At 39.1% G+C, this 12,173-nt stretch overlaps 1 protein-coding gene across 2 annotated transcripts in view; it reads left to right on the top strand.

Annotated features, from left to right (window-relative positions):
• ANO10 (anoctamin 10) overlaps positions 1–12,173 on the top strand; it is a 118,680-nt gene that overhangs the window by 81,087 nt on the left and 25,420 nt on the right. The window contains exon 11 of one of the 2 annotated variants that reach the window (XM_003207213.3): positions 376–492. The exons of the other annotated variant lie outside the window; for it this stretch is intronic. Within the exon in view, the coding sequence (XP_003207261.1) occupies positions 376–492 (117 nt within the window). The remainder of the gene's footprint in view (positions 1–375; positions 493–12,173) is intronic. 2 annotated transcript variants of the gene reach the window in all.

A 12,173-nucleotide genomic window follows, 5' to 3' on the forward strand; every position in this document is an offset into this window, starting at 1 on the left:
TCTCACTGATGATGTATTACGGTCCTGTGTATGTAAATGTATTATATACACATGTACATAAATCACTAGTACTGTGTGCTGTAATTCAGTTTCTGAACACCAAAAAAATGTTTAAAGAGCTACCAGTTTTACTGGAATAACAAATACAAAATTAAATTAGAAACTTAGAGAACACAGTGAAAATAGCATTTCTTTAAAAACTAAACAATGTATGTTCATATTCAGATTGTGAATGAATGTAAATATATGGTTATTGTATGTTATCTATGTACTTGTCACAATAAATGTTTTTACATCTATTACTAACACTTCAAAAAATATGCTCCTTGAGCCTCAAACTCTATGGAATAATGTTTTTCTATCTTTTCTTTTCAGCACTTGCTACTGGCAATAAAGTTTGTCATGGCATTTGTAATTCCTGATAAACCAAGAGAGATACAGATAAAGCTGGCCAAATTGGAATTTGAATCTCTAGAGGCTCTCAAACAACAGGTAAGAGCTACTGACCTCTATAGCAGCAAAAAGCTTTGGTGGCCTGAAGGAGAGCAAAATGAGGGAGATTCTGCATTAGTTTTAGGTGAATAAATACATAAATCCTGGGGTGCTGAGACTCCTTTAGCGCTGTATTAAGCATATCCTTTGTTTGTGTGCTCCAGGTGCTGCGTGTAAGCTCTGATCTGTGGTATTTGTGTAGAACTGGAATGTCTAATGTAGCAGTTTGTGACAAAATGATCTCTTAGTTCTGGGCAAACCAAGTCTGAAAACAGTGAGCTGCCTTTTCTAGTTATAAAAATCCAATTCTCGTGTGGTGGTGGAACATCGCTACTGAGGTCAGCAATGTCTTCCATAATCAGCCATAACAAATAAAATCTAGATTACAGTTGAATGTAATGCTTGACAGTTTTCTTTTGCCTTTTTCTGATACTTCGGTGTGAAGTTTCCAGGAGCTAGTCATGGATCTTCTGTGCTTTTTAGATGATATTAAAAGGAGCAGGGCTACAATTCAGTTTCAGTTATTATTTCTCTGATTTCATTTTGTAAGCAGGCAAAACTAGGTCATCCACAGGAACCTTAAGCTCAAGTGAAGACAGTCACCTTTGATTATGACATTCCAACTGGAATATATACTGAGTCTCTTTCAACATGAGTATATATGTCAGCAGTCAGGGCTTAATCTGAATTTCAGTAAGAACCAGAAGCCTGGCAGTTTTCATCTATTACTTTCAGACTTCTTGCAGAATTCAGGAAGAATATTGGCTGGTTTTTAGGTGCCTTGGTAGGTACTTTAAACACAGAAAAAATGAACAAACAGAAATACCTGTTTAAAACAACAGACATAAGAGTCTGAGGCAAATGTACTGTCGTGTCGTGTTGCAGAGAAACTGGTTTATATATTCTGTTATGGAAGTGTGCAACACTCTTAATGCTATCCAGACTCACATATCATTGTGTTTTTCCATGCGAGCTTTACATTAAAAGTGATCTCTGGTTGTTTTTGTTTTTTTTTCCCCAAAGCTTTTAGACTACCCCCTGTCTTGCAATATAGCTATTAGAAGGATGCTAACAATATCAGACTGTAAATCTCTAAGATGCCAAAATAGATTACTAAGCTCCGTATATAGTGTTTGGAGAGGGAACCTAATGCAGTTGCTTTGAGCTGTTGTATTGATTATGTGGGATCCTTAACTTTAGGCAGGGTGAGCACTCTCAGATTTTCATTAATGCTAAGATAATTGCTTCCTACCTGGTGTAGTTGAACTGTAACTGTTCTCTGTTCAAATCCTCATAGAGACTGAGTGTCTCTTTGAAAAGGATTTCAGGGAGTACAGTGTTCCAGCTCACTGATGGAGACTAATGGTAATCATTAAAGCTTGTTAACTCCTACATGATGAAAAATGCCGTAATTCAAAAACATCAACAAAACACCAACGTTTTATATTGGAATACGAGCACTACTATTTCAAAGTTCTTTTCAAACTTTAGATACAAAAGGTTTTTAGGTAGTTCCGAAATGCTTCTCTTAAAGCTTATGCAGTTTATGTTGAAACTGTTGAATAGTTTGTAATAATTTGATTTATTTTGAAAATACTTTTTGATACTGTGTGTGTGATCAGTGTTAGACAAAATCCTTGAAATTTTTTAATCAGAACTGGGGAATGTGTTCCACTGTGAACTTTGTTTCATATTTCCCATTTGTCCTTCAGGCTGGTTATACTCTTACTTTTTTTTTTGGGGGGGGGTGAAGGGTAAGGCAGAGAGTAAACTTAGCACTTCAGCAGTGGATTCAGGAGACTGTGGTGTGAGATTGCTGGAAGAGGAGCAGGAGCAATCCTGATTCCAATCCCTAAAATTGTCGTTTTTGTCACCTGGAAGGAAACTTGTATGCTGAGCAATGAGAAATGATCACTGTCAACTACTGAGGTGAACATCATGATCCCTCATTGTTGTGATTTTATGATTTTTGGTTATCAGTATTCCACATCATAACATCACATAGTGCACTGCAAGGAAGCTAACTAACTCTAAAGCAAGGTTAGTTGCACAAGGCCTTCTCCCTATGCTTTACAGCTGTACTCAGTTCTGTTGCATCTATTTCTTGCAAGAGTAGAAGCATGCTATGTTATTTGGTCTAATTCCTGTTTTAAGGAAGAGACAAATACTGGTGTGCTGCAGGCAGCAAGAGAACACTGGGTTCATTCTTGGGTGGTTCAGGAATGACCATATTTGTAGGGTGAGTCTCTGCTGTAAACCTAGCATGAGAACACTACAGCTAGTATTTTTAGAGCAATGTTCTAGTAACATTGAAAGCTACATAAGCATTTTGGCTTTTGGACAGGTTGAAGTTTAATGAATAGACAGAAGAGTTCAAAGAGTACCCAGGCAAATCAGATGAGAAATAAATTGAGGCAGAATAATTGTGTCACTTTCATGCTCAGTTACTTTCTGAGCACGAAATACAAAAAGAACTCCAAAGCATCTTTTTTAGATTGCTATTTTTTCAGGAAAAAGTAATGTTTTAAATAGTGAAGAATGGTGTATCTTTTCAAAAGTGCAGGTACTACTCAGTTCTGAAAGCTTTTTTATGCAGTATGTTCCATGGTGGTCATACCACCTGCTTACAACTGCTTAATGTTCTAAAGTGTACTGAATCCCCACAAGCAGTTATTTCAGTGCTTTAGAATGTGTTTATAGTGCTCCTTAATGATTTCCAACATAATAACAACATTTCTAAAGCAAGGGTAGGTGTGTGACATTCACTAAGATTTCTCCAGCAGTGTCATCCCTTTCCTGAAAGTGAGCCTGGTGGTCTCAGTCCCCTTTCCAGGAAATACAAAATCTGGAGAAAGTTGTGACTGATGACAGCATCATTTCTGTTGAGCAGAGACTTCTTTAAAACATGACAGTGCATGAACTAGCTTTTCTGTTTGAAAGGGATGATGAGAGAATAGGCGAGGGCCCTGCTGTCTGTTTGCGTAGGTGCAGTCGTATCGAGTGCTTCAGCTTTGTCACCCTGCTTTTACAGGTGTTCTGGCATGTGAGGGTTACTATTCTCTCCAATAAAAATTGCGATTTCAGTGCTTTACCTTTGCAATTCACTGCACTATGGCAGGTATACTAACTGCTGAGCGTTGTTCTTGTTAACACCAGTGGCTAGACCTTGCTGTTTCCCCTGGGAAAGGTTCACACTAGCGCTAATCACATCTTTTCTCAAGGGAATACACCGAAATTGAAAGTGCTGGCCCTCTGGCCACTGGCCTGTGCTTAAGCTTCTGTGAGCACAACTTTCTGTAGCTCAGAACAAACCGCAGAAATACTGCTAACTTACATGTTCCCCACTGCAAAAGACCCTTATGCTTGCCTGTTGTACCTCTTCAAAAAGCTGTTCTGGCAGAGGTTTTCCACTTTAAGTGTCATGTAAGCATATCATGTGTCTCAGAATGAGGCTGTGGCTGTGATGGGCCAACATAATTGCTTGAACTGGCATGAGCTGCAGAAATGTCCTTTTTTTTCTTGGGAGGAGGAGAATGGGAACCATTTTTAATGCTCAACACTGGGAGAGTGTGAGCTGTGTGTGCTAAACAGCCTGCTATTTTATCCTGCAAATGGGAACTGGAGGCAGTTTTTTGTAAGGCAGCAACAAACTCAATGGATTACTGCCTCATTCAGTGTTATGGTTACTGGAATTAGAGGGCTCAGAAAAGGATGATCTGTAGCTTCAGGACTGCCCTCAAAACGCTGCTGATCCAAAAAGCAGAAGCTTGTTCTGCGCTTCTTGGCACTGCTGAGCGAACACAAGCAGTCAGTCAGGAGAGGTGACAGAAAAGAGTTCATTCAGCTAGTCAGGAGTTTGTAAGGCACCTATCAGAAAGCCTGTCGGAAAGCCTGATGAAGCTTCAGCTAAAATGGTGGATTTGATGAATTTAAGTTAAAACAGAATGGGATGAAATAAAGCAAAAACACTTGCTTTATGTTTTTTTGACCAAAAAATAAAACAACAAAACCACCCTTAAAAATGGTATTTTTTGAAGAAATTGAGTCTCACTTTTTCCAGCTTCGTGACTGCTTTCCTTTAAAGGCCCCCCTGGTTTTTGCAACCAAATGTAACTTACAGTGGATGTGAAAATAGAACTATTACTAATAATTGTTGTTTGCTGGTTTGGGTTTGTTTTTTTAGAGCCTGAACTTGTTAATTTAACTTTGTAAATGCGATTTTTCCCTAGCGAATAGTCAGAATGCCTCCAAACATTTCTTAATGTACTATTTGCATGTGTTTGGTAGCTGCAGGGATATAATGCAAATGTAATGCAAGATTAATTATATTTTCATACACAGCTCTTTAAACACTGGAAGTCTTACACCCTACAGGAGTGCAAGCTGTGTTCACACAATTTTGCCAATGTATCTATGTTTTGAATATCAATACCTTAGTGTTGGTCTTTTCTTTGGAAAATACTTTTAATATCAAAGTGTCAGCAAAGCCAAAATAAATGGTGGTCCTTAAAAGAGAATAATACAAAATCAGAAGTCCATAATTAATTTGAGACAAGAAGTTTTGTGTTCCCTGTTATGGCTTTTCAGCTGGAAGTGAAATTGTACCAAGTCTTCCTGGTTCTGAGCTTCTCTAGCTTCATCTTTTCCAACAATCCCTCCATTCTCTGTGACTGTTGCCAAGGGTGAAACTGGCCATTTGGTTCTGTAACAGTTAAGTCACTCTGGAAAGATGGCTCACTTGAGCTTTTTCAAGTCTGAGCTAGAGCCTGGTGCTGGAATGAGTATCAATCACTTCAGTTATCTCTTTTTGCCTGTCAGTCCAGATCATTGCAAGGTGTGATCTCAACAAGGAAACCTGGAGTAAGGGGATAGGATAAATCTAGGTTAAAATTGTTCCTGCTGAAAGTCTGATGTAACTGCAGCATTCTTGTAGTTTCAGAACCCAGAGGAGTTCCCAACTGTGTATGAACTGGCTTGAATACAAGGGAAGAGGTTTTTCCATTTCTCATACAAATGAGAGTGCACAGCGAGATTTAATTTTGAGAACTCTGTTAACCAGTTTTCTAAAGGACACTCATGTGTCTGCAGTTTTCAATAGCTTCCAATAGGCTTTTCAATAATGGATGCACCATATATTGAGAAGGTAAAGGAGTAGAGCAAGAGACAAAATGAAATCTCTTGTTAAAATTTCAGATTTTCTTTTTGAGTCTAGCTGGAAAGCAGTCCACAGAATTCTTTAAAGAGGAGGCAGGGAAAGGGGTAAATGTCAATGTGTTGCTAATGATGGCACTTGCTCTATGACAGTCTTTGCACATGCTGTACAGACTGATCATGGCAGCTCTAAGATGAAGTTTCAAATATGATGGATATTGCTAATGCAGCCATTGGGTTTTTATTCATTCTGAACACTGGGTACCTCTGTGCTTGCTGGTGGGGCCTTGAATATTTATAGTTTTTGTTGCATGAAAGATAGCACTCTGATATGTATCTGCCACACCAATGTGGTGGCTAAATAGGCATGCCAAGTAGGCAAGACTTTTCTATGTATGCATTGACTTTATTTTTTCTGAAGTGGAATGTATTTTCTTGTCTGAATAGCATAAGAAGAATAGCATTATATTTTATGTGTAAATTTTGTTTTGATTGCATAATCCCCATGAATAATAACTTATAGATATGACTTAAGTAGCATGTTTTTTGTATGTGTGAGCAGTCCTTATGCAGGTATTTTTTCAGACTTTCAATGTGGGTTACTTTGTAAAGATGTTTAAATGGACCATTGCTTCTCTCTCCTTCTGGAATCTAATTCTGTACCTTCCCCCAGCACCTGAGAGTTTATATAGTTGAAAATATATTGAGAGAGATTATTTTCAGATGACAAGATAAAGGTGAGCAGTTATAGTCATTCTGTATTTCTCCACTTTGCGGTTTATTTGTTGGCATAAGCGTGTAGGTTAGAGGGGTGCTGTGTTTGAACAGATAGGCCATAACTTTTTTTTAAGTTGTGCCATACATGTGTAAAACCACCAGGCATAAACAATATCAAGTACATTCTCATCTAGTTGAGTTAGGTGGAATTGTTGCTTGCTATTCTCCAGTGCTAGACAAAAAAAAAGTCCTTGCAAGAGCTCTCAAGCTTTGAAAGCCTCTGCTCTTGAGGTGTCTTTCTGGGACCCCTGCCTACTAGGCCATGCAAAAGGTTGACCCTTTAGTCAAATTACTGTCCCATAGGAGCTACTCAGGCCCCACAGCTGAGTAACATACAGCATTTAGATTTTGGCTTGGCTTGGGGTTCAACTTCCTTGAGAAAAGCACAGTGTGGCCCAGTGCATGTTATTAGAGATTGCATGCATTCATTCAAAAAGCAGGTACATCTTTGTATCTGTGAAAACAAATGGATGCTAGACCAGATTAGAAATGGAGTGCGTGAGGAATTGCTGTATTAAGGACAAAGACCTTTATCAGAGATGGCACATGTATCTACCTGCAGCTACAGATGCCTAGGAAAGAACAGGAAAGCATGGCAGGCAGATGTTGTGCATCTTACTAAAAGTCTCCAAACTTTCAGTGACCTTTAATTCTAGTTCCCTAGGCCTAATCAGTTCCTTTGTGTGTAGGAATCTTCAATGGCTTTCTATTCCATGATGTTGTTCTTCCTCCTTTTGAACCATTTTTAGCTTTAGGATCCACAATGTCCTTTGGCAAGAAGTGCTACAACTCATTATTCTTGGTGTGAAGGACATGGGTTGATTATTTGCAGTTGACTTAGCATATTCTAATCAGATTTGGTGGAAAAATTCATTAGCTTTTACATATGACAGGAGATGTTCGGCTGAATTATCATTGAAGTCTTTTTTTACTTCTGGAATCTGTGAATTTGTGTTTCCATGATATTTTTAAATGGGTTTTGTGAAAAATATTACTGCCTGATTTACTTTTAACTTTTTAATGATGCTTGCAAATTTGCTTTAAGACAATTAATCAAATGTGCTTCAGGGTTTTAGCTAACTCAGCTCCCCTTTTCCTATGTGTATAAATGGCCAAATAATGTGAAGTGATTCAAAGAATCCTCTTGCTTGAAGACCATATTACCATTCTGTTAGCACAGCAGGAGCCAGGCAGATGTCCACGTTTCAGTAAATCTATCAGAAATCCTGAGAAGTCTGAATTGTGAGTTTGTTATTCACAGTGAGATGAGATGCGCAGAAGTTGGTGGTGGTTGATCTCGTGGCCTGTATTCAGATTGTGGCACAGCATAACAAATGACCTTGAGCTTCTTTGTAGAACAACAACAAAAAACACCAGAAGAAGACATTAAACCTAAAGTCATGATTATCACATGGGACTGGAACAGTTAGAAGTCCACCTTCCAAACTCTAGTAACTTTATAGTGGAAGGAAGTATTGTATCAATGCTTTCTGCATAACACTTGTTACATCTTTCCCTTTTAACTACTGTATTTCTTTATCTTTTTAGCAGCCTCCTTATGGTCACAGTAGGCAATCTTTGAAAAAATGCAACTGATTACAAGGAGCCACTTTTTTTTCTGGAATAGGTGCATTTAGAAGTTACCCTCCATCTGCTCTTGTATTGCATGCATAATTTTTACCAGCAAACAGCATTCATAGTGCGTAGCTTTTAGGGCAGAACTATTGCACTAAGATACAACATCTCAGAGTCTGTTTTAATGCCCAAAGCCTCTTAGCTTTTTTAGGTTGAATTATCTTGCGTCCTCTGTGCAGTGTTTTCAGGCGTGCTCCAGCTAAATAGTTTTTGTGTTCTGCCAGTGTAAATATAATAATAGTGGTGCAAAAGGAGGATGTTCTGTTATAAGAATGTGTTAGGAGTTAATACTTCTGTTAATCAGAATTTGTGCTTTCAAATAATTTATGTTTGCAGTTTTCTGAAAGACTGCTTTTACATACTCTGTTTTCTGAAAGCTATAAAGAATTCTAAGCAAACACAGCTGAAAAAATTAACCTTTGTATGCTGTAAAAGTGGTTTAGAAAAGCCAAATAGAACACATTCCTAAGAGCAGAGTATCTTATTCTTGTGCATGGATATCAGTCAGGAAGAATAATTTGTGACTTTGGATGTATTTGCTGGGGTATATATGAAAATGTCTAAAAACTGGGGAGCTCCTCTCTTCCTGCTGCTAGCTGGTGCGATGCCATCAACATAGGTACTCTGGGGAGGCCAGGGGTTGGCAATAGGTTGATTTCTAAGATACCTCCTTAAAAGGCAGGTAATGCCAGGACTGGAAAGCAGGAGCTGCCGGGAGGAGACGCTGGGCTGTCAGCGTGGGGAGGTTACATAAGGTGCATAAGCCCGTTACATAAGGGCTGCCTGGCGCTCGGGTCACTGCTGCTCCTCTGGGATGAGCTGCCGCTTGCCTGAAGCCAGCACGGTGAGCACATGTGCATCTGAATCATTTCCACAGCAGGACCAGCAGCTTTACATGAGAGGTACGTATATGTTCCAAAGAAATGAGTGGCCTGTAAGAACAACAAAATCAGTCAAGATAACATTCAATTAATTTCTTGGATCGGTTTAAAAGAGCAGCTCATCTGTAGAACCTCATCTTGCAGGGGAATCTTCTCAGTACTGTTTGAAATGGTGGGGAGTTTTTAAGCCCAGCCAAAAGGGACTTGCTCTTGTACAGATGTATTAAACATTTCTTTGCTTCTAATTTGCCAAAAAGAATTGTACCTCAGCTTTTGTTAGCTTTTTTATACTGCTAGCAAAATGTGAAGATTTAACTAGAGTTAACTAGAGTTCACTTGTAGGGAGGAGAATGGATATTTCTCTAGGGGGAGAAAAGCAAAGGTAGGAAAAATCTTCAGAGGCCTTTTTTGATCCATCATTATTTAAGAGCAAGAGCAAAAGGTGTTTGATGATAATGAACATGACTCTCAGTCTTTGGTCAGATAGCAGCACCTTCTTGACAGTGTGCCAGATCTAATTTCTGTTACAAGTTAAATGGCCAAGATCACTGTATTCAGTAGTGGTAACAGGTGATAGCTCTACAAGATGTTCTCTTCTCCTGAAACTGCTGGAATTACATGAACTGAATATGCAAAAACGTTCTCTTCTTCTCTCTGGCCTTGTCTCAAAATCTCTTTGAAAAGTCAGGGAGGTGGGACACTCATGGTATGGAATCTTTAGAGAACATTTCTACCCCAGTCTTGTGGATCACCAATGCATACAGAAGTGACATCCTCTTGCATCCTCAAATTCCAGAGGCCAAGCACTAATTGACCACTGTGGTGGTCACTTACCAAACAGGTCAGGAGCAGAATCCCTTCCTCTCTGTCCGCAAATGCTTTGCTTTGGACTTGAGGGTGTTCAGTATCATGCTAAGCTGAAGCCTTTGTACCTGTCAAACATCGAACTAGATAAAATGCTTTTTTATTACAGACATCTTTTGGATGTTATATCCTGCAACCATACAAGTCTTGAAATTCCTGAGCAAACAGGATATGCCTGGGGCTCAGTGTCCCTGGTGCAGACTGTGCTAGTGCTCTGCTATAGGTCCAGCCTGCAGCCACACTGCTCTGCCAGACGCTGCTTCGCACGATTGCATTCACACCAGTAGTGTTGTGTCCAGCACGTGACAGTTGGGTTAATGCAGCCCACTGTTGGAGCTGGGCTCAGTTCAGCTATAGTTCAGAACTCCTTGTCAATGAAAAAAAGAAAAAAAAACTATGCAGAGCACCTTGCAAAGTAAAATGAAGGCAGCTCTTTCTGTCTACAGTCTAATGTTAAAACCAACCTCTTTTGGAAAACATCTGTTTGGGCAGTCTGTTGGCTGCTGCTAGAGCAATCACAGTTTCCTATTCCATAGAGAAACATTTTGCAGGAGTTTCTGCAGGCCGCTTTCCTCCTTCAGTGCCATGAAACTTGCACATTTCCTGGTTTATAAGCACCTCCTTTTTGCTTTGTTAGCATAATACAAACTGAGTTTTTTCCTCAAGGAGAAAAACTTAAATCTGTTCTGACTTCTTGTGTCTAGGATGATTGCCCTGTGAAACCAGCCCACAGCCTCTGTGCTGTTTAAATGGAACATTTCTTGCACACCTCTGGTCCACGCGATAGCTGATGGCTGGGCACTGGAGTGAGAGCCCTGTGTGCAATTGTTTGGGGAAGAGAAATAATGTACCTGCTATACTAGTAATGGGTTGTTCTTCAGGACATGTTCTCTGCAAGTATCCTATGATGCACCCTAATTCTTTGCCTCTTCAGAGTTGTGCAACTTTCTGATCCCTAATTGCTGAAGAAGTAGGCAACTGGTTGTTCCTCCCAGAGCTGGGACTTAAAAGCAGCCATACCAATGTCAAGTGTATCAGCAGCAAAATCCATTCAATATTACTTTATAAAAAAAGTTCAAAGCAAATAATGTTTCTTTGGCATTTAGTTTGTAGATTAACAAGGGGCAGTCGCATTTGCTCCATGTTCTGCTTCTGTCATTGATCTGCTAGCAGACTGTTACTGACAAAGAGTATGTGACTATAACATAAATAGTTTATGGGGGTTGTTTGGTATTAAAATGGTCTTCTCTCCTTCTTGCTCTAATCTGTCTTATTTTGTACCATTGTTTTTGTCTTATTCTGACTGTTTTACTTTATTCTTAAAGGATGCTTGTGTTGATTCACTTTGGTGTATAGACTCTTTTAGTGTTTTCGGTTTTGCATTTCTTTGTTGTACTTAATGTTTATAGCCTCCATGGGAAAGACACCATCAGGCTGTAAGGCAGTGAGTTTCACGAACCTGATGTAATAAATGCACTCTTTGCCTTGTTGCAGTTCACCCTGAACTCTAATCAGCTGCTAGGCATATCTAGTCCCTATAGAGTGAGTATTTTGAAAACATCCATTTATTTGCCACTATGAGTGTTCAATAGCTCTACACATGGTGACAATGGAATTAATCCAGGAAAAGAAATGGTTTGAAAAAAGTCATTTAAGCACCCATGCTAGCCTTGCTCCGCTAGGTAGTTTGTTTATATTGATTTTATTAGGATACAAACAAAGAACTAAGGAAGAAAAGAACCCATTCTGAACTGTGCTGTGCTGTTCACTCATCATAATACTCAGTATTTCAATAACATCTCCCAGCCTCTCAAATAGATTAAATTGCATTTACTTTACCCTCATTATACGCACATTTTGGTTAGAGCACTCAAAATACTCCGCTCTGGAGGCCTTCGTTTCAGTAAGAACAGAATGTTCTGGCTTGAAAAGAAAGCACAGTGAAAACAAAAGTGAAAAAAAACCTGAAATTGAAAGTTGAGGGGAGGTGGAGGAGTGACAGGAAAGGTGCCTGTAAGATGTGCTTCATTTGTTTTTTAATTCTACACAGACACCAAAATCAAGCAATTTCAGTGTCTTCATAGTAAAAAAGTTGAGTGATTCCTACCTTCATCTGCTGAATTGTTAACTCTGAATTCTCTTGTGTCTATCTGAAGTGCATAACGTTTCCTAATATGCTGAATCCTGTGCCCATATACTTGTCCTTATCCACCTGCATGTGCACGTGGATGTGTACGTAACCTTATGTCCTTTGCTATTGTGTTTTGGTGATACTTAATCAGCCTGTCAGTGACAATTTTGGTAGTAATTGTGATACTGAATCATTCTGAGACTCTTTTATTGGACTTCTATTTATTATTTCAGGCTTTTTTT

The sequence above is a fragment of the Meleagris gallopavo genome, chromosome 6 (assembly GCF_000146605.3).
Source record: "Meleagris gallopavo isolate NT-WF06-2002-E0010 breed Aviagen turkey brand Nicholas breeding stock chromosome 6, Turkey_5.1, whole genome shotgun sequence".
Lineage (NCBI taxonomy): Eukaryota > Metazoa > Chordata > Aves > Galliformes > Phasianidae > Meleagris > Meleagris gallopavo.